Raw genomic sequence first — 23,033 nt, 5'->3', positions numbered from 1 at the left:
GTTCCATTTGAAATACTAGGTGATTATTTCAATCCTAGCATTGAATTTAGTAAAACTTACTTCCAAGTGAACCAAGTGTCCCCCCGTCCCCATCTCCCCAAAAATAGCCTGGTCTCCAGTTCAGAAGAGGAACCAACTGCTTTCTGGCGTGTGATCCAATGAAATGGCCTGTTATCTCTGCGCTCTGCCTTCCTTCCCTTTCTCACCAACACACACATACACACATGACCTTCTGCATCTTTCTATTTCTGAGCTTGGATTCTCCTCAAAGTGGAGAAAATGTGCCTTTCCGGAGGGGGGAATTGAGATCGCTAGGATATCACAACTTTTCTTCATTTTGAGGCACATTTTCTCCACTTTGAGGAGAACCCCAGCGTAGAAATGGAAAGACGAGGGGTAGAATGCGGAGGAAAGGTAAAGGAAGGAGAATCCCAGTGCAGAAACTTCCGAGTAAACCAACTGGTCCTCTTTGTAATGGTGGGCTGGGCTGGGAGGGGGAGATAGATGCATTGTGGCAAATTATTTTACGCCTCTCTCCTTTCGCTGGATTTATATTAATTGTCCTCTAAAGAATTCTTACTTCCAAGTAAACCAACTGTTTCATTTGAAATACTAGGCGATTACTGCAATCCTAGCATTGAATTTAGTGAGACTTAATTGCTAGGAATCCAAGCGTTCCCCCACCCACCCCCCAAAAATAGGCTGGTCTCCATTTCAGAAAAAAGATCACTAGGATATCACTTCCTCTTTCCTTTCGTTGGATTTGCATTGGTTGGGGAGAGGGGAAGAGTAGGCCCTTCTAGCTGATTGGTTGGGACTAACTGTTCAGGGAGGTGGAACACCCAGGATGGACCCTCATTCTGTGAAACAGCTGTGTCAAAGGGTGTGGGATGCAGATGCTGGTGACCAATTGCCCAGGGCAACTGGTTGGAGGCATGTCACCTGAGGAGATAAGTCAAGGGATAATCGCCTGAGAAGAAACACCCAAGGAGAATGAAGAGTCGGAGACAAAAAGTCCTAGACCCCTCCTTTTAACAGTTTGACCAATGGACCAAGTACCCAAGGAGGCACAGGTTCTCTTCACCAGATAAGCACAGGCACCTGCCTTGGAATGCTTTAATTTAGAACCTTGGCTTCCTAAACTCAACAGACTGAGGTATTCCATAATCTCACTGGTCCTTTCTAACTCTTGATTCTAAAATGATGCCCAATTTCTGCAGTGGATACTGACAAATTCCCTCAATTGTATATGGATTATTTCTTTTCCATTCAAAAAAACTATATCCAGTCTTTGTATCTTCATTATAGATTGTGCATATCTCTTAATATCTGCTTCTTGGTATGTGAATTATTATTCATCATTACTAAATCCTGTTGAGTATTTTAAGACTATACAAATAAGATTGAAATACAAAAAAATAGCTTAATCTGGCTACTTCTCACCTTTTGTGATAAATGCAATTATTAAATCAAAAACTGCTCAATTTGAAAATCAACTTTTGACTTTGGGATTTGAGGATTAGATTGAATTTGAGTAAAGAAATACTGTAGCTTCATAAATATAAGGTTATTTAGATTTGACAATTTACTATGTGTTGTATTAAAAATAAGAGAAAAATGTATTAAGAATATTGTTTTTTTAGAATGGTGATTTCAATTTTGTATAGTTATAGTGATAGGTTGTTAAAAAGGTGCATTGAAAAAACTTGAAAGTAAATCTCAAGATATAAGGTGTTCCTACAGAAGTTATGAAGAGACAAAACTCTTGTCATTAAGTTTCTGGTACTCCCTATGGTCCAAGAATGATTACAAAGATCAACTTGACCAAACGGACAAGCAACAAACTTTGCTGAATGATTATACAGAATTTACAGTGATGGCGAACCTTTTTTTTTCCTTGTGTGCTGAAAGAGCATGCATGTGCGCTATGGCATATGTGTGAATGCCCACAGCCATAATTCAATACCTGGGGAGGGCAAAAATAGCTTCCCACAATACCCGGAGGCCCTCTGGAGGCCAGAAATTGCCTGTTTCCCAATTTCTGGTGGCCCCAGTAGGCTCGTGTTTTGCCCTCCCCAGGTTCCAAAGGTTTCCCTGGAGCTGGGAGCCCCATCCCACGGAGGCTCTCTGGAAGCCAAAAATCAGCTGGCTGGCGCACACATGCACGTTGGAGCTGAGCTAGGACAACGGCTTGTGTGCCAGCAGATATGACTCTGCGTGCCACCTGTGGCACCCATGCCACAGGTTCTCCATCACTGACCTATAACTCAGCAAACAAGCTAATTAAACTAAAGTAACTATTCTTTCTTCTTGTATAAGTAATCCCAGATTACCCAGAAAACTGAAGTAATCTGGGATTAAGTATATAAGAGGGAAGAAGTCTGAAACCACATCTTGTGCAGGTAGTCCTCAACTTACAACCACATTCATAATTCCATTGAACAGGAGCAGATTCTTTTGTAACACTCACCATTGATAAATCTCTATTGTTGTTCTTCAGTTTCTCTTCTTGCCTCTCTGAAAAACATTACAAATGTTAGATCAATTTACAAAATCAGAAACTTACTTCCAATGAGCCAAGTATCATCTAAAAAACTTTATGATAAAACAAAGTGGCATATTGGGAAGTTTGAAGATTCAGATCAATTACCCATATCCTAAAAGTGTACATATTGTTGTATATTGTATTACTGGATGTACACTTCATGTAGTATTTCTCTATTTTCTGTTACGCCCCCCCACCCCCACCCCCAGGAAGAAGTAAACATTTCACAACCCCATCTCTACAATTTGGGTCCCAATGGAATTTTAGTGTTAATATTTATTAATTTATTTATTATAAGCTGCAAGGAAACTATTGACTGGGGAAGGCTGCTCTACCCACTTACCCTGGAATAAATCACACTGAACTCAGTGGAGCCTATTTTCAGTTAGGCAGGCACAGGCTACTGTGGTCGCTGGCCTGGCCCATAAGCGACACCTCTGCCGGGTACTCATCATGAAGGCTGTGGAAGGAGGCTTTAGGGTGCCATTCAAAGCTTTTTTCTGGATACTGAAGATGCTTCTCCTTGTCCAGCAGCAGGCTTGCCATGCCATTCATGGCTACTGCAGCACCCACTGAGAACAACAAGAATTCATGCAGCTGCCTCGCCCCGCCTGGCTGCTTTCTCTTCCGGGCAACTAAGAAAACACTCCCTATCCGGGGGAATCGATTGAGAGGGACCACACATGTTCCCCTGGGCCTCATGCACCCCCAGGGAGGGGCACCCCACTATTTGAGAAGCACTGACTTAATGCAATGGAGTCCCCCTTTTTTCAAAACTTTGTGGGAACAAGTAAATACTGTGTTGTAAGAAAACTTCCAACTGGAAATGGAAAGTGACTACCATGTTTAGCTGAAAATAAGATCCTGAAATAAGTGCTTGGCCCTATTGCCATGCACTCAAAAGTCTGATTGGGCTTATTACCAAGGAATGTCTTATTTTGGGGAAAACAGGGTTCTATTTTTCATGTAGAAATTGAACTCCATGATTACATTCCAGAATCGAGAACAGTATCACAGCTTATTCAGTTTTGAAACAGGAAAAAAATAAAACCAAAACATAGATAAGCAGCTAAAGGGGTGTATGCATCTCCAGCTAGCCTCTGCTACTATCCTATTTAGATACCATTTACTGCTTACTCCTGATATCCTGCCAATTGTAGTTTGGCAAGCTCTAATCAGCCAAACAATTGCAACCTCTGTGCCTTCCACTGAGTATCTGTATACTGCATGGATCAGAAACAGGGCTGAGAAAATATTTACACACTCCTCACATCCTGGACATGAACTGTTTTAACTTCTATTTTCAGGACATTGCTATAGAGCATTGCTTGCCAAAACAATTAGATATAAGATAGTTCCCCCTCTCATCCATGCTATCACTCTGCTGAACACTTAATTCTTACAGCATTGTCTTTTCCCCCCCAACCTCTCATTTTTCCTGCTATCTGCTCTTATTGGTTTCTTATGATTTATCCATTGTTTGTAACTTATAATTTAATGATTATAACTATGATTATGACCTGTGACCTATTGCTGTTTATATGTATACTGTGATCTTATACATCAGAGACAAATTCCTCGTATGTCCAATTACTCTTGGTCAATCAATTATCTTCTTTCTCTTCTCTTCTCTACTCTACTCTGTTCTACCCTGAAGCACACACAAACTTCAGCACTTGGCATTACCTATTTTTTTTTTCTGCTGTCGGCCTGCTGATTCTGTTATTGTTTCCTTCTTTTTTTCCACTGTAGAAATCAGACAATAAAGCCAGTTATTTTCATAAACAATTATTTTCATAAACTCCTTAGAAAACCACCTTTCTTTTCACTGCTTTGCGCCCACCAAAAATTTAAAGATATTATGAGTAGATTATGGACATATAATATGTGAATAAATGTGCACCTCATTTACCTATGCAGTTCATATTCCTCTACCTGTTGTGTATACTCCCTTGCAGCGTGAGGAATGTTCAGACTCAGAGGAAGATGAGGGTGATTTAGAGATTGTAAATTTCCCAGATTTAGCCACAGAAGGCACGGTTAGTGAAGACCGCAGAGCTAATGACATACACATGAGTTCAGATGAATCAAATGGGGAAGATAAGAGATGGAGATGCTCGTTTTAGACACTTTCACAAACGCTTAGAAGAAAGGGGGAGGAGATATTAGAGTGAGGAATTAATTAATCAATTTACCTCATGTCCGGGTATGAAATGGAAGAGAAGCTGATTTCGTCAATCTTGTCGTTCCAAGATGGGGGCGTCCACAACAAGCTCCAGAAAAGCTAATCTTTGTGTGATTTATTTGCCCGCTTTTATGACTTCTGGCTAGCCCTGATTAGCCCATAAATTTTAGAATGACTTGTGGAATGCTTTTATGTTACTACCAAGCTAATCTACTTAATTGCTAAGGATAGAGAGGAGGAAAGAAAAACACTGGGTGCAACGTCGGTGTATTTGAGAAGAGAACAAAGAGAAATAAAGAAGTTGTGTTTTACTATGAGATGCATTGAGCAATCATTTATTCCAATTATTATCTGCATGAGCCTGAAATCAGAACACTACCCAGAAAAGTTTCCCAGTTTTCTAATCCCAGCAGAAAATGAAAGACTGGGAAAATAAAATACTAAGGGAATACTTGCTTTGCCAAAATTAGTTTATCTTGCAATGAATTATAACTTGGAGGCAAAGTTAGTACTACTGAGGGAAGGAGATGCTCAGAATATTCTCTCCTGTTGGAAGCTTGCTCATTTTCAGGGAAATAAATGTGCTGGTTCAGAATACTGTGTATTTTATGTTTTTTTTAAAAGAACGTCCCATATTTACTTTGTGAAAGAATTACATATTTGTATTTACAGTTGTCATTTCTGTGTGGATTAAGCCTGTTCAATTTCATTTCCTTGGAGAGGGGTAGCATACAAATCCAATAAATAAATAAATAATAAATATAATACAAAATTGTGAGAAAGAAGAATCTTTACTGATTTGTGAGAAAATCTTCCAATTGTTTTTAATACGACTGCAGGTTTCATAAATACTTGCAGGCATTGATATATGTATGTATGTATGTATGTATGTATGTATGTATGTATGTATGTATGTATGTATGTACAGGGGGTGAACATAAAAATGGAAACTCATTGAAAAATCATCAAAATATCTTTTAATATGGTGTTTGTCCAACTTTTACGGCAAATACAGCCTCAATTTTCCAAGGTATTGATTCATACAGATTGTGAATTGTTTCCAAAGGAATTTTAGCCCATTCTTCAATTAAAGCACCCTCCAGTTCTTTTAGAGACGATGGTGGTGGAAATCAACTTCTTACTTGAATCTCTAAAATCGACCATAAATCCTCAATAATGTTGAGGTCTGGTGATTGTGGTGGCCAGATGAGATGCTGAACTTCATTAGAATGTTCCTCGTGCCATTCTTTAACAATTCTTGCTATATGGATTGGTGCATTATCATCTTGAAAGATGGCATTCCTCTCTGGAAACAGTTCTTGAACCATAGGATGAATTTGGTCGGCCAAAATTCCTAAATAGTGATGGCTGTTAATTCTTCCATGAAGGGAAATCATTGTCCCGGCGGATTTCCAAGAAATAGCACCCCAGATCATCACTGAAACCCCACCCACCCACCCCGCCATGTTTGACGGTTGGGAGAAGGCAGTCTGGATGAAATGATTCTTTTGGCTGTCTCCAAACATAAGCACGGCTGGAGGTCGGAAAAATGGTAAACGATGATTCGTCAGAGAAAATCATATTTTGCCACTGTTTGAGGGACCATTTCTGGTGGTTTCTACACCACTCTAAACGTTTTGAAACATTTGTCTTTGAGACCAGAAGTTTTCTAATTGCAGCTCTTCCGTGGAATCCAGATTTGTGAAGCTGCCTTCAAACAGTTTTTGTGGAAACTGGGTTCTGTACGTGTCTATTGAGCTCTGCAGTGATTTTAGGAGCTGTGGTCTTGCGATCCGCTCTAACAATTCACTTTAGAGTCCGACGGTCTCTCTCTGACAACTTTGACTTTTTATGATGCCAAAAAGTCATGTTTCCATTTTTATGTCCACCCCCGTATGTAGCAGAGGAGTTCTGGGAGTTGGAGAGGAATTCTGGGAGTTGGAGTCCACTAGTCTTAGATCTGTCAAGTTTGAAGACCCCTGGGTTAAGGGTGAGGGATGCAAGGGTCTTCAAACCTGGCAAGTTTAAGGCTGTGGACTTCAACTTCCATTTCTGAGCTACCATGACTGAAGGAGGAATTCTGGGACTTGAAGTCCAAAAATCTTAAAGCTGTCAAGTTTGAAGTTTGTAAAAAGTGTACATGGTTTTAAAAAGTAAATGCGGTTGTAAAAGGTATTCTGCTACACTGGTATTTTATTAAACAATATAATACTACCCCATTTGGTTCAGAATACTTTTTTCCTTGTTTTCCTCCTCTAAAATCTAGGTGTGTCTTATACATTGGTGCGTCTTATACACCGAAAAATATGGTGTGTGTGTGTGTATACTTACATACATATACACATATACATACATACATACATACATACACATATACAGTGTGTGTGTGTGTAAGTATTTATGTTTGTATGTAAACATATATAACCCCCCCCACACAAGACTATATATATATATATAGTCTTGGCGTTACCATTCACATTGAGTTCAGGGATGGGTTGGAGGAAAGAAAATTATTCCTGAGAGCTCAAGCATAATTGAATCATAGTTCACTGATTCTGTTCTTGCATTATTGTGCTGCATTTTCTGAGCCTCATTGATGGTCTGGTTATTGTCAAAATAGTTTGAGACCGGGATTTTGAAAGGATTGTTTCCATACAAGCTGCTGTCCCATCACCAACAACTCTGTTCTCTGTTTCTGTTGCAAAAGTAGCAAATTGAAAAACAAGTCCAGTGCCTTTGCTTTTATGGTGGTGTTACTTAAGGTGTCTTAACACAGTTGTCTGCAGAATCTTTATCAGTGTGGAAATGAACCATAACTGAGAATATTCTCCCAGATTTTTAAAATGAAAATATACAGTTAATCATATGCATTTATTTAAGCTTCAGACTTTGCGGAGATGACAAATAGCTTTTCCTTGTAGGATGAAGAAATGTGATTTGTTCAACAAAAATGGCCTGCATTGATCCAGGATTAAATTTTAATGTCCTCTCCTGGGTGTAATTGGGCCATCAGAAAATGTGATGGGGAAATATTTCTGAGAGATGTTGTAAAGTGTTTTGCAGGACCTTAAAAAATGTCGCTTAATGATCTTTCCAGGGAGTAAATGGCTGCAGGCAAGATACGATTTTGGCTGTCAAGGGTTTTCATTTTTGTGCACCTTTTTATGATAATTAACATGATCTCAAGCTATATCTTGTTTACCTCCCAGTATGAGAATGTGCCCAAGAATGAAATGGAGAAGTGTGTCATGCTTTCCAATCATCTATTCTTTTTTTCTTTTGGTGCATGCTTTTATGGGAGATATTCTCTGTAAATAACTGATTTCCCACATTGCAGGTAACAAATTCTTTGAAGACATATGTATTCAAAGTTTTCACAAACTCTATATAGTATTGAATATACCTTTGACTGCGTTAATATCAAAACTGTTGTACTTGTGTAATACGTTCTGATGAAATAAGCCATATTATGATTTAAGGGGCCAAGTTGATGTCTCCTGAACTTAAAAACATAGAAATCTCCGCTTCATCCTCCTGCTCCTGACCCAGCTGTTCCCATTGTTCCAGTCCCTTTGTCCAGACTACAAGTTCCTCTGCCCAAGTTAAGACATTGCCGGCATCAGAGACTCTTGATGGCTCAACAACTGCTTCCAGTATTTGGTTGAATGATCAGGGGGCAGCCCTGACAAATGCTTTTGGATGGACTCCTGAGACTTTGAAGCCACTGAGTTGATTTTTTACTTTCATGTTCATTTTCCTTCCAAGCCACAGGGAAGGGCCTGGGGGGGATGGTTTTGTGTGTAATCCTTGTCCACCTCAGGTCATGCCTGATTCTGAAGAGGATGAGCCAGGCCCCTCAGGGTACCCTGGGCCAGGGGGGCTGCCAGAGGAAGCTGAGAGCAAGAGTGAGGCAGACAGTGAGTTGGGAGAGCCTGAGGGGGCTGATGTGACAATGGGAGATAGGTCTCTGTGAGACAGTGGGGAAGACATATTAGTGGAAAATACACTGCTCAAAAAAATAAAAGGAACACTTAAACTACAGAATATAACTCCAAGTATTCAATGAGAATATTTCATTCATTCAGATCTAGAATGTATTATTTGAGTGTTCCCTTTATTTTTTTGAGCAGTATACTTGGATTAATCTGCGCTAGAGAAGGATGGCTAGAAGGTGAGAGGAGCTCCAGAGTAAAAGGTATTAATTCACAGCCTTAGCTCTTTCAGGTGTGATGCCACTTCCAGGCAATATAAAGGAAGGGTTGTGGGAAATGGGGGCGTGGACTCTCAATGTTCGTTCCATGGAAGAGCAGAGAAACTGTGGTATGCTTGGAAAAAAGTTCTAAAAATCATGATCTCTGCCTCCAAAGACATTCTGTGCAGTATTTCTGTGCTAGCAAAGGTACTTGGTGAGCTACTGCCTGTTTTGAGTAACGAGAAGGGGTTATCTCAGGAATGTGATGACAAATGAGTTTGGCACATTTCCCAGACCCAGAGTCGAAGCTGATTTTTATTAATGAGATAGAATCCTGCTTCTAAGCTACTTAAGCTATGCATTGCATTCATGTATCCTACTTGAGTGAATAAAGAGTGAGTTTTATTTATTTCGAGAATAGGAATTTATAGGAAGACCGCAACCCGAACATGTGGTAACAATGAACATATTATTGCTAAGATCTACTGTATAAAATGTTATTGAAATTTAATTTGGAAAATTAACATTGCATGATTCAGTGGCCAAGGAATTTTGGATATAATGTGATGCTTAAACAATGAGAAAATATGTGAACAGAGGGTTTAAAATTTACATTAAATTATAATCTAAAAGGAAATTTCTATAAGATGATGTATTATTGGTATTTAATACCAGATAGGTTACAGGGGGTGGACACAAAAATGAAAACATGTGACTTTTTGGCATCATAATGTTTGAACATGTTCAAATCAATCAAAACTTGACATATTTTAATGTTTTTTTAAAAAAATTCTGTTATTTGTTGTTTTTTTAAACTACCTTTTTTTTAAACAGAAATTTAAGGAAATTGTTTATAAACTTCTAGAAATTGCAGACCTCTCAGACTTTCAAAGAGGCCAAATTGTTGGTGCTCGAATGGCAGGTGCTAGTGTAACAGAAAGTGCCCGAATGTTTGGCATTTCAAGAGGTAATGTCTCAAAAGTAAGGACTGCTTTTGAAAGAGAAGGGAAAACGTCCGCAGCCAAGCACAGATCTGGTCAAAAGTCAAAGTTGTCTGAGAGAGACCGAAAGACTCTAAAGTGAATTGTCAGAGCGGATTGCAAGACTGCAGCTCCTAAAATCACTGCAGAGCTCAATAGACACGTACAGAACCCAGTTTCCACAAAAACTGTTCAAAGGGAGCTTCACAAATCTATTTTTTTAAATATATATATATATAATTTTTAATTGATTTTTAAAGAATTTTACAAAAAACAAAACAGAAAACATAAGTGTACCATCACCATACAGAAAAAAAACCCTTCACCAGGGAAGAATCAATTTTGTGTCCTTGATTTGCTTTGTCTCTGGGTTACATTGTTCATTCTTTATAGAGTGATTGAATTTTATTTCTTACATTTGCATCGCTTACTGATGTTAATATATAATTTTTAACCATCTCCCACCGCCATTGTTGCTGCTAATTTCCCTTCATTATAATTATGTAGTCTAATTTCCATAATTTCATAGTGAATGTGATCCGCCATATATTTGCACCAATTTTTTATCGTCCATTTATTGTCATCTTTCCACCCAAGCACTATAGTTGCCTGGGCACTTTCTATCGCTGCAATTTTGATTTCTTCATATTCTTTTACCTCACTATTTTTTATCAATAATGCTGCTTCCTTAGTTAATTTCCAATTACCATTCGTAATTTTGTTCACTTCCATTTGTATTTGTTTCCAAAATTTTTGAACTTTATTACATTCCCAAAACATATGCATAAATACTCCTTTTTCCTTGCACCCATGCCAACAATTTCCTTTCTTCATTGTTTGAAAACGTGCTAATTGTACTGGTGTATAATACCATTTATGTAATATTTTTCTTTTCATCTCTCTTATTCTTGTGTTTTTAATTTTTTTTAATATTTTCAATTATACCCTCCATATCCCATTCATCAATTTCTAATTCGTCCTGCCAATATCTCGTCAATCCTTTTACTACTTGTTCTTCCACTTGTAATAATTCTCTCTATATATTACCTGTTTGTGCTTTTATATTCTTGCACTTATCCCTTAGTATCTTTTCTAAATTTGTTTCTTGTCTCATAAATTGTTGTGGTTCAGTCTGGGACCCCTCCGGGAATGGCTGACCTTCTGTTGGTTTCCAGCTCAGAGGGAGAGGCTGAGGAACAGGAGGTGCAGACTGACGAGGAAGAGGAATCCCAGGCTGAAGAAGGACAGCCAGAGTCCCACCAGGGGGAGCTCTCCCCAGCAAGCAGCCTGGATTCCTTAGGGGAAAATGCTCAAGACATCATAGATATGCGACAAAGGAGAGCTAATCAGAGACGGACTCAATTGGCTAAGTATTTCCAGCATTAGAGGTCACAGCTGGGTTTGGGTGTGGTGCTCTTGGGAAAGGATAAAAGGCGGACCCACCCTTCCTGGCTTGTGGAGTTTTATCTTGGAGATTCGTGAGACCTGTCTGTGAACTTTGGTGGCTTACAATCCTGGTTTGTGCCTTGGACTATTGAAACCTTGGGGGGGGGGGGTGCCAGCAAGAAGCTTGTGGTATTGACTGGACATCAGGACCCTGCTGTAACGTATTATAGCTTGTCTGTTGTGAAGACAGGTTTTCCTTTGTGCTTCTTTTTCCCAGCTATAAAATACTTTTGGCTTTTACCAGAGTGTCTGGCTGTTTTTTCAGTTGGTGTTGAGGTCTGGGAAAACCCAGACAGAACAATAAATATTTCTTTGTTTTCCCTTTTACTTAAATATGTACTTATCGCATTGGTTTGTAACCAGTTTTGTTGTCCCAGGCACCTCTCTATTTCATTTCTATTAATTCTTCCTTCCCTTTCATATAACTGTTCTATTCTCTTCCCTTTCATATAACTGTTCTATTATCTTTGTGAGGTTACTTTCTTTCTTTGTATTTATCACATGCAGCGTTGCTAATTTAGAGTTTGTCATTTTCAATTTATCTTGCCATTTCATCCAACTCTCTATTATCGCTTTAGTAGGATCTAATAGTCTATTTATTTCTACCTTATTCCATTTCCTAAATAATAATTCCTGATTCTTAATATCATTAATTTCTTTCTCTAATTCTACCCATGGTTTTTCCTCTAATAATTGTAATTCCATTAGCCTATCAATATGATATGTGTCACTATAGTACTCCAAGTTTGGATTTCCCCAACCTCCCTCGTCCTCCGTTGCTATCAGCCATTTTTTTTAAATTCTTGGTCTTTTATTACCTTCTATCCACACGTTCAATTTAGTATCCCATTCTCTTATCTTTCTTATTGGGAAGGTTCCATGCATTACTTGTAAAATATATAGCATTTTTGGGATAATCATCATCTTTAAAGCTCTTACTTTAGCCAATCTTCACAAATTTTTATTTTTCCAGTTCTTAATTTGTTTCTGAATTTTTTTCCATATTAAATTATAATTAAATTCCACCATTTTTCCCAGGTTCTTTAATAACCATACTCCTAAATATTTCATTTTCTTGCTACCCAGTTTTAAACCCGATACCTTCCGTATTTCAATTTGTTCTTTAGGCCCTGTATTTAAACAAATGATTTCTGATTTTTCCATATTCACTCTTAACCCTGATTGGTTTTTAAACTCCTGAAGTATTGTAATCATTCTTTTAATCATATCTATTGGTGTTTCTGTGACTATTATAGCATCATCTGCAAATAAATTTAATTTTAATTCCATACTTCCTATTTGATATCCCTTCCATTGTATATCTTTTCTAATTTTATTTGCCAATGTTTCAATTGCCATTGCAAAAAGCATCGGGGATAGGGGGCATCCCTGCTTAGTCCCATTATTTATTTCTATTTTCTCCATTCTATTTCCATTCACTCTAACATAGGCTATGTTGTCCTTGTATATTTCTTTTATTATTTGACAAAACCCTTTCCCCATATTCAAACTATTGCATAATTGGAACAAATACTCATGATTTATTTTATCAAAAGCTTTGTAAACATCTAACTTTAGTAATCCCATTTTCCTTTTAATTTTGGTGGCATGGTGCAGCACATTCACTATATTTCTAATTGGCTCATATATTCTTCTCCCTTTTATAAAACCATACTGGTCTTTCCCGATTATCCTTGGCAATATATTTTCCAACCTATTTGCTAAAATTTTCATAAAAATTTTATAATCTTGATTTAGCAGACTAATTGGGCGGTAGGAACCTGGTTCTTTTAAGTCTCGACCTGGTTTAGGAATTGTTACAATTTCAGACACCTTCCATGTTTGTGGAACATCTAATGTTGTGAGGATATTGTTATACAGTTTCTCCAAATGCGGTAATAGAATTTCTATATACGTTTTATAATATTCACCTGTAAATCCATCGGGGCCTGGTGCTTTACCGGGTTTTAGCCCTTTTACCACTTTAATTATTTCATCCCTTGTTATATTTGCATTTAACATTTGTCTTTCTTCCTCATTCAGCCTTTCTTTAACCTCTATTTCTTGTAACATAACATGTTCTTTTTCATATAATTTTGCATAAAATTCTCTTATTACATTTTCTACTTCTCTATTACCATATTTCATTACCCCATCCTTATCCTTCAAACCATTTATTATTAATTTTTCTTTTCTTTTTTTAAGGTATTTCGCCATTTGTAATGCTGATTTCTTCCCCATTTCAATTCTCTGTTTCACTGCTATTCTCATATTATTCCAATTTTCTTCCTCTATGTCCTTTAATTGTCTTTGTTTAAGTTTTAACAAGTCATTCCATTCTTTATTTCTGGTTATTCTCAAATTTTCTCTTATTGATTCTATTTCCCTTAATCTTTTTTCCCTTTCCATCCCCCAACTTTTTCTGATATAAGACTCCATACTAATTAGATTACCCCTAATAACTGCCTTCTTCATGTCCCAGATAACTGATTGTCTCATTCCATCATTTTGATTTATTTCATAAAATTCCTGAATATCTTTCTGAATTTTTTCCTTATTTTCTTCACTTACTGAGACAATTGTGTTATATCTCCAAATTCTTTCTCTACCAGTAGGGTCTATCTTTATAACTGCCGCTATAGCTGCATGATCAGATATCCAATTACTTTTGATTTCTGCCCTTTTAACTTGGATATTTCCTGTTTTGTTCATGAATATATAATCAATACAGCTGAAATTATTGTGTCTTGCTGAATAATATGTCCCTCTATTTGAGTTATCAGCGTGTAAATCTATCATATTTAACTTATTCAAATTTAATTGCTTCTTTTCTTTGTTATTAGCTGTTATTTCTACATTGAAATCCCCAGCAAATATCACCATCCCATCTGAAAAAAAATCCAGTTTACGTTTTGCATTCATAATAAATTGTTTAGCATTTACATTTGGAGCGTATATTACCGCTAACATTATCATCTTTTGATTCATTTTTCCTTTTACAAATAATAATCTTCCTTCTTTATCCCCTTTTGTTTGTATCACCTGAAAAACATTTCTTTGATTTATTAATATGGCCACTCCTTTACAGTTTGTTTCTCCTCTACACTCAAAAATATGTTTCCATTCTTTACTCTTAATCAGTTTATCCATTTTTTTCCTTCCCTTATGAGTTTCAGTAAGAAATAAGAAATCCACATAGTTTTCTTTCGCTAATTTCAATAGTCGATCACCCATAATATTTCCATTTAACCTTTTTCCCTCTTGCAACCCAGAGTTCTGTTAATTTTTTCATTTTTATTAAAGATTCCCCCCACCCAGGTGCCTCCCCCGGAGTTTCTCTCACAAGGAGAGAAGAGCGGAAAAAACATCCGCTGCTTTGGCTAGGCACCTTAAGGGGCATGGTTCCACCGAAGCTAGTGCCCCCCCCCAAACACCCTTTTAAAGTTGGAAATAAAACCCCACCCTCCCCAAGTCTCCCTTAATTTGATTAAAGTTAAAGCAGATATTAAATTGGAACAGACCTCAACTTTCCTCCCCTTAATATGTAAAACCATTTAAACAGTTAAAACAGAGATTTTTACAAACATTTCATTTCTTTTTTTGCCTGGTGACTCTTGCTTCCATCTTGGGATCCGGTGCATCTTTTTCCTTCCCCAAAAGAGCTTGCTTGCCGAGGAGTGTTGATTGTAAAAGCTCCATAAAATCTTTACTTCCTCCTCCTCCTACTGCCCCCCCTTCTTCCAGCATCTCTGTTGTTCTTCCTGCCTGTTGCTGTAGATCTGGATTCAAGCCGAGTTTCGCCAGCATTTCTTTTCCCTCTTGGAATGTTTTTGCTTGATACATCCTCCCTTCATGAAACACGACGATAATGGTGGGATACTGCCAACTAAAACGCATATTCCCCTTGAACAGTGCCTCCGTTATCGGGCGCATTTGAATTTCTTGCGTGTAGGGTTGACACTGACAAATCTTTTAACACCCGAATCGGAGCTCCTTTAGAAGTAAGGTTAGTGATTTTTCTTAATTCTTTATAAACTTTTTCAGCCGTTCTTTCTGAGAGGAATTTAATTACAATGTCTCGTTGATTTGGGTCTCTTCTTGCTCCAAAAACCCAGTGTGCTCTCTCTATTTCATGATCCAAGACTTCAATTTTATTCTCCTTAAACCATTGTTGCATATTTTGGATCATGTTTCTGCTATCAGCAAAATCAGCTTTGAAGCCCCTCAGGCGTAGGTTTGCTCTTCTTAATCTGTCTTCTAACATACTTATGCGTTGACGGTCTTGCTCCCTTTCTTCTTCCAGTTTGGAAACCCTGATACCTTGAACCTGTTGTTCTGTTTTCATTGTTTGTAAATCAGTTGCAGTCTTAGTAACCACATCTTGCATTTCTTTTAACTGCTGACCGACCACAACAAAGGTTTTTAGCAAAGCATCCATTCTCTCTGTGAGCTCCTCCCCCACTTTCTCCGCCATCTCTCCTCTTAAGGTTATTGCTTTATTGCTACTCACAGTTTCGAGTGGAAAGCAGACTGTTTCCAAGTTGTTTCTCTCTCCTTCAATAAGCCCAAGGTATCTCCGGGTTCCAAATTTATGGCTTTATTGCTTAGTTCAATTTATTTGAGACTTAAGTTGGTTCGACAGGGTTTAAAATCCAATGTTTATTTTCTCATTTGAAGAGCGTTCAGCAGAGTGTCTTCAATTTACTGACGCATGCGCAAACCCCCGAGCTTCACAAATCTAGATTCCACGGAAGAGCTGCAATTAGAAAACCTCTGGTCTCAAAGACAAATGTTTCAAAGCATTTAGAGTGGTATAGAAACCACCAGAAATGGTCTCTCAAGCAGTGGCAAAATGTGATTTTCTCTGACGAATCATCGTTTACCCTTTTTCCGACCTCTGGCCATGTTTACGTTTGGAGACAGCCAAAAGAATCATTTCATCCAGACTGCCTTCTCCCAACCGTCAAACATGGCGGGGGGGTTCAGTGATGATCTGGGGTGCTATTTCTTGGAAATCCGCCGGGCCAATGATTTCCCTTCATGGAAGAATTAACAGCCATCACTATTTAGGAATTTTGGTCGACCAAATTCATCCTATGGTTCAAGAACTGTTTCCAGAGGGGGATGCCATCTTCAAGATGATAATGCACCAATCCATAGAGCAAGAATTGTTAAAGAATGGCACGAGGAACATTCTAATGAAGCTCAGCATCTCATCTGGCCACCACAATCACCAGACCTCAACATTATTGAGCATTTATGGTTGATTTTAGAGATTCTAGTAAGAAGATGATTTCCACCACCGTCGTCTCTAAAAGAACTGGAGGGTTCTTTTAGAATGAGCTAAAATTCCTTTGGAAACAATTCACAATTTGTATGAATCAATACCTTGGAGAATTGAGGCTATATTTGCCGTAAAAGTTGGACAAACACCATATTAAAAGATATTTTGATGATTTTTCAATGAGTTTCCATTTTTTGTCCACCCCTTGTATATAAGATATACAAAGGTATTTCAACTGAATGTTGGAATGTTGTAAAAGTAAAGAAGTGACTTTTTATCATCTATGGTAGACATGTGATAAACCAAAAAGAAAAATTTGGAGTATGATTCATACTTTAATACAGACAATTTTGAAAATGGAGATGAAACCAGAAGTTTTCAGTATGGGCCTAATGGAAAAAGAACTAGAGAAAAAAATTGGAATTTTCTTACTATGTATGTTGATAGCAGCAAGCCTATTGTATGCACAAAAATGGAAGGACCAAATTCCTACCATAAATGAATGGTTGGTTGCAGTTGATGGAGTTGGCTGAAATAGCAAACATGACTACTTTGATTAAAGAAAAGAACATAAGTACTTTTGATTCCACACAGAGACTGCTTCTGAACTTTGTGTTTGACATGGGTTTTATAGATTGCACATTGATTGATCTTCATAAGAAATGACTTGTTCATTTTATTTATTTATTAGATTTCTATGCCACCCTTCTTGAGGTGACTCAGGACGGCATACAACATTATAAATACAGCAATATATAAAGAAATCTAAATTACTACAAAAGAATTATACAAATTACTAAAAAAGTATTAAAAATCCCATATACAGTCATACACATTCATCCAATTCAATCATACAATCTCATCACTCATGGCCCCCATGCCCGCCTGCAGAGGTAGGTCTTGAGAGCTTTACGAAAAACCAGAAGGGAGGGGGCAGTACATTTCCCCGGAGGGAGTTCGTTCCAGAGGGCCGAGGCCGCCACAGAGAAGGCTCTTCCCCTAGGCACCACTAGGCAACATTATCTGGCCAACACGGCCTGGAGAAGGCCGACTCTATGGGATCTAACCGGCCGCTGGGATACATAAGGCAGAAGACAGTCCCGAAGATAATCTGGTCCTAAGCCATGTAGGGCTTTATAGATCATAACCAATTGAATTTGGTTATGAAATTTGAATTGCGCCGGGAAACCAACTGGCAACCAGTGCAGCTCACGGAGTGATGTTGAAATGTGGGCAGATCTTGATAGCCCCACTATAGCTTGCGCGGCTGCATTTTGCACAATTTGTAGTCTCCGAACACTCTTCAGAGGCAGCCCCATGTAAGACAGGATTACAGTAATCGAACCTCGAGGTGATAAGGGCATGAGTGACTGAGGTGACTCCCTGTCCAGATAGGACCGCAACTGGAGCACAAGGTATACCTGTGCGAATGCCTCCCTCGCCACAGCCAAGAGATTGTCTTCTAAGCTCAGCTATGGATCGAGGAGGGCGCCCAAGTTGCGAGGCTCCAAGATTCCCCCCCCACACACCGGGTAATGGATGGACAGTTGGTATTTTCCCTGGGAGACAAAATCCACAGCCACTCCATCTTGTCGGGGTTGAGTTTGAGCCTATTAACGTCCATCCAGACCCTGACAGCCTCCAGACACCGGCACATTACTTCCACTGCTTCACTGAGTGGACATGGGGTATATAGTTGAGTGTTGTCAGCATACTGATGGTAACTCACCCGTGTCCTTTGATGATATCACCCAGCAGTTTCATGTAGATATTAAACAGCAGGGGCGAGAGGACCAACCCCTGAGGAATCCCACAAAGGAGGGATCTAGGAGTCGACCTCTGGCCACCTGCTAACACCGACTGCGACCGACCAAAGAGGTAGGAAGACAACCACCATAAAACGGTGCCTCCCACTCCCAACCCCGTCGGCGCAGAAGGATACCATGGTCGATGATATCGAAAGCTGCTGAGAGGTCAAGACGTACCAGGATAGAGGATAACCCCTGTCCCGGGCCTGCCAGAGATTATCCATCAGCGCGATCAAAGCAGTTTCTGTGCTATAGCCGGGTCTGAATCCTGACAGCTGGGGGCCTAATAATCGGCTTCTTCCAAGGACCGCTGGAGCTGGAGCAACACCACCTTCTCAACAACCTTCTCCGTAAAGGGAAGGTTGGAGACTGGACGGTAGTTATTAAGTACAGCTGGGTCCAGGGAAGGCTTCTTAAGGAGGGGGCGCACAACTGCCTCCTTGCAGGGTGCTGGGAAGGAGCCCTCCCTCAATGAAGCATTGACAATCTCCTGGACTCAGCCCCGTTTCACCTCCCTACTGGCCAAAACCAGCTAGGAGGAACATGGATCCAATAAGCAGGTGGCGAAACTCACAGCTCCTATGGCCTTGTCCACTTCATCAGGCGTCACCAGGTCAAACTCCTTCCACACAACAGGACTAAGACGTGCCTCTGTCACTCATTGTCAGCTGATGCTGCATTCCATTCGGAGTCAAGGTCTTTCCGGATCTGAGCGATTTTATCTGCGAAAAACTCAATAAAATCCTCAGTCCTACCCTGCAAGGGTTCATCAACTCCCCCCTGGTTAAGGACGGAGCGATTCACCCTAAACAGAGCGGCTGGGCAAGATTCTGCTGATGAAATCAAGGCAGCATGATACGTGCTTCTTGCCACCTTGAGCGCCAGTTTATAAGTCTCAATATGACCTCTTAAAAGTGTTTGGTTGGATTCAGATTTACTTTTCCATACTACAGTATTATGGAAAAGCAAAAAGTTGGGATTTGATGTTAATGCCTTATTTTACTGTAACAGAGACATAGAAGTCAATGCTTCTCCCCCCACCAACTCCAAAATCTTTCCTCACATCTCTTCCCCCTTTCCCTCCCTGCCACTGCTTTTCTATTTATTTTTGTATTTTATGCAATACTTTATAACTCAATAAAAATGTTAAGCTCAAAAAGTGCCGTTTATATGACAGTCATCTTTGCTGGCTATTGTTTTATTTACCATTCCTCTGCAACATGTGACTCATTTGGAGAGCACTGACTGCTGGGGTTATTGCATATAGATCACAAACCAACCATTGCTACATAAGAATGTAGCAATAGCAATAGCGCTTATTTTTAAACACCACTTCAGTGTTTTACTGCCCTAAGCGGTTTATAGAGTCCCCAACAATCTGGCTCCTCATTTTACTAATCTCAGAAGGATAGAAGGTTGATTCAGTGAGATTCGAACTGCTGGTAGGCAGCAGTCAGCATAAGCACCTGCAAAAATGCATTTTAACCACTTCTTAGTATGTATTTGCAAACATACTCACATTTTTTACTCTGTTTCTCCACTTCTGCTTTCAGTCTTTTATACTTATCCGTTCTATACACCAGAACCCATGTTATGCCTGAAATAAACATAAGACAGAAAAATATGTACAACTGGATAAAAACACTCAAAAATCTTTGGGCCAGTTGGTTCTATCAGTGGGACAAAACATCTAAGGCATTTTTTTGCATTTTGCATTAATTGGGGTTAACTCTAACCATTTAAAACATTCCAAATCCACTCTCATAAATGTAAGACTCAACTCCGTGCCTCTTTTATGCAGTTAGCATTCTGCAATGCAAAGCCTGATGTGGCCCTTGAATCAACATTAGTTATTCATATCTGCCATAGCAAGAACCTTGATTATTTACAGCAATGAGAAGTCTCACAATTGCTTAATATTTTATGGTTCCATTCAATTAATTAATTAATTAATTGCTTGTGTCATTATGAAACAATAATTTTAAATTTACAATTACAATGAGAAAAAAGCAAATGCAGCTTCTCAGGTGAGAAGTCCCAGTTATTTGTTGATATTTACATGTTCAGTATACAGTATAGTGTTTACTTCTATTAGAATATTTGTAGTCCATCTCAGTATTTCAAAATTGAGTTGTAAAGCAGATCTTTTCTATTTTGAACCTGAGCAAGATAAACAGCTTTTCTATTGCATGCTTTTTGAGATTATTTAAAAAAATAAAATAAAGAAAGCACTGATAGATCAGACCATTATTTCATACAGTAGCCAGAAAGGGCTTTCCAAGATGCTTCACTAGCTATTAAAGTACGACCATCAATAAAATGATGTCAACACTTTGGTTGAGATTATCCAATTACCATTGCTGTAAAACTATGAGAAACAACCAAACACCTTTCTCGAAATTATGAGAAACAACCAAGCACTTTTATCCATCTAACTACAGTTTTAGGTAACAGCCTACTGTGCCCCCACCCTCTCTAATTAAGCAGAATTGCTGAATGGAGAGGAAAATAGCCAATCCACTTCATAAATCTGAAGTGAATATTTTCTGCAATCTTGGTTTAGCTTTCCCCTACAAATTAATACAACCATAAATTAATAATGTCTTTTCCAGAATATTCAATTCTACTCTATCTCTCATTCATCTTAACAGACTTCCACCATAGAGATGTGCTGGAGAATTCGGGCAAAAATACTGGGTTATTGCTGCTATCCAATAATGACTACATAATACAACTGAATCTTATTATTCATGGATTTGCTTAACAGCTACAATTTATTTGTAATTGCAAAATCGATACCCATGGCACTTTACTCATTCACAGGCAATGCACAGATTTGATATTTTGGTGTTTGTGGAGATTTTACAGAACAAAACCAATCAGCATTACTGTAATCTGGTCACTGGACCTCTACAAACACACACCCCATAGCTCCCAAGACAAAACTCACTGCTTACTCCAACTTTCATTATTAGTGATAACATATTTATCTTGAACTAATTGGCTGATTGACAAAGGATACTGTAAACAAAATGCCTTGTGCCTGACATAGTTCTGTTAGTGGGGGAGGGACTTTTAAAGATGGTGTGAGGCCATGTGTTTTAGACAGATCTGGGAAGACTCTTTTGAGGATTATTTTCTGTAATATGCACCATACTGATTTCTTATTCATTATAATATCAGCTGTTGGTGTAATTGGTATACTATATTTAATAATCTTCTGGTATAAAGTCATGGGTTGGATGTGATTCAACGATTTTGAGCACAAGATAAGGTATATTTTTATCATGGTTAGAAAATACATTTAATTCTGCACTTTTGTTATATGCCTATAACAATTTTGACTGGACAGAATTATTATAATATTTCTAACCTTTTTAGTGTCAAGCAATGGATCAAGGAATTCAAATATGACAATTTGAATCATCCCTGGCAAAATAAGCCAGCCAAGATTCTGAGGTGAAATTCCTTCTAAATCATCTGAGAAGTCAGCCAGCACCTTCCTGATTCCCTTCCCCATCCCGTTGCCTTTTCGACTGCAATGCAAGCATCCATTTCCACTCTTCTCGACGTAAAAGAACTCGGAGCTTCTATAATTATCCTGCCAGCTTCTGAACAGAAGTGCAGAATGATCATGGAATACAAATACCAATTGAATGTGCACGAAGTTGCAATAAATACAATTACAATTTGTTAAAGGAAGATGACCCTAACTGTAGCCACCGTCCTGCTCTTCGTTCTTCTCACTTGGAAAGTGACTGATTCTACCCTCGTTTTCCCCACTCACCCTCCGCTAACAAAGCGGTGCAGATCGATATGAAAACAATAAGGATAGTATCAGCGAACATAGTAGTCATCTCACAGATCTAGCGGTAAATGTTCCGGAAACTAGGCCAAAACGGAAACAAGAGAATATCGACATTTACGTCCTAGAGAGTGCGTAACTTCCCAGTTGACCGGAAATCCCTGCAGGATCAGTGTTCTTTTCCGCGCATGCCTGCCTATTAGAATTCGCAGGATATTGAAGCTCGGCTGGTCCCGGAAATAACAAGAGAGGGAGCTGTCCACAAAAAAGTGGTGGGAAGGAGATGTGTACAAGTGTGGAGGCTTGGCATTAGGGTAGCAAGAGTGCAGGTGAGGTTGAGGAGCCTATCATATTTAGGGGATGAGACTTGGAGGTTGCAAGCCATGCATGGAATACTGCGTCCACTTCTGGTTTCTATGATACATAAAATATGTTCCTAGAAAGTGCAGAAAGGGTCTAGATTCTAGAAGCTAAACTTTGTGATTGATGAACGGTTAAGGGAAATAGAAACATCTAGCCTATCTTTTTTTTATTTATTCATTTGTCCAATACACAAATACATAGGAAGAAAAATAGACATGTAAAGTGAACTTAGAGGAGAGGATATATGAAAGAAAGAAAATACTGTATATATAATAAGTGAGAGAAAGGAAAGACAATTGGACAGGGGACGAAAGGCACACCAGTGCACTTATGTACGCCCCTATCCAAGAGAAGGATTAAGAACTGAATGATAGCTCTCTTTCAGTCCTTGAGGGGCTGTCACAGAGGAAAGGGGATCAATATAA

At 38.7% G+C, this 23,033-nt stretch overlaps 1 protein-coding gene across 2 annotated transcripts in view; it reads right to left on the bottom strand.

The window, feature by feature from the left end:
- TMCO1 (transmembrane and coiled-coil domains 1) overlaps nt 1-22,408 on the bottom strand; it is a 46,945-nt gene extending 24,537 nt beyond the window's left edge. The window contains exons 1-4 of one of the 2 annotated variants that reach the window (XM_070746875.1): nt 22,228-22,408; nt 19,960-20,037; nt 4,232-4,291; nt 2,471-2,517 (exon numbers count right to left, since the gene is read on the bottom strand). In XM_070746875.1, coding sequence (XP_070602976.1) covers nt 2,471-2,517; nt 4,232-4,291; nt 19,960-20,037; nt 22,228-22,297 — 255 coding nt within the window. In that variant the 5' untranslated portion in view covers nt 22,298-22,408. The remainder of the gene's footprint in view (nt 1-2,470; nt 2,518-4,231; nt 4,292-19,959; nt 20,038-22,227) is intronic. The other variant, XM_070746876.1, reaches the window with a different exon arrangement.
- Nucleotides 22,409-23,033: the final 625 nt, after the last annotated feature.

The sequence above is a fragment of the Erythrolamprus reginae genome, chromosome 3 (genome assembly GCF_031021105.1).
Source record: "Erythrolamprus reginae isolate rEryReg1 chromosome 3, rEryReg1.hap1, whole genome shotgun sequence".
Taxonomy (NCBI): domain Eukaryota; kingdom Metazoa; phylum Chordata; class Lepidosauria; order Squamata; family Dipsadidae; genus Erythrolamprus; species Erythrolamprus reginae.
Note: the sequence above shows the minus strand (reverse complement) of the source record. Positions and strands in the feature narration are given on the sequence as shown.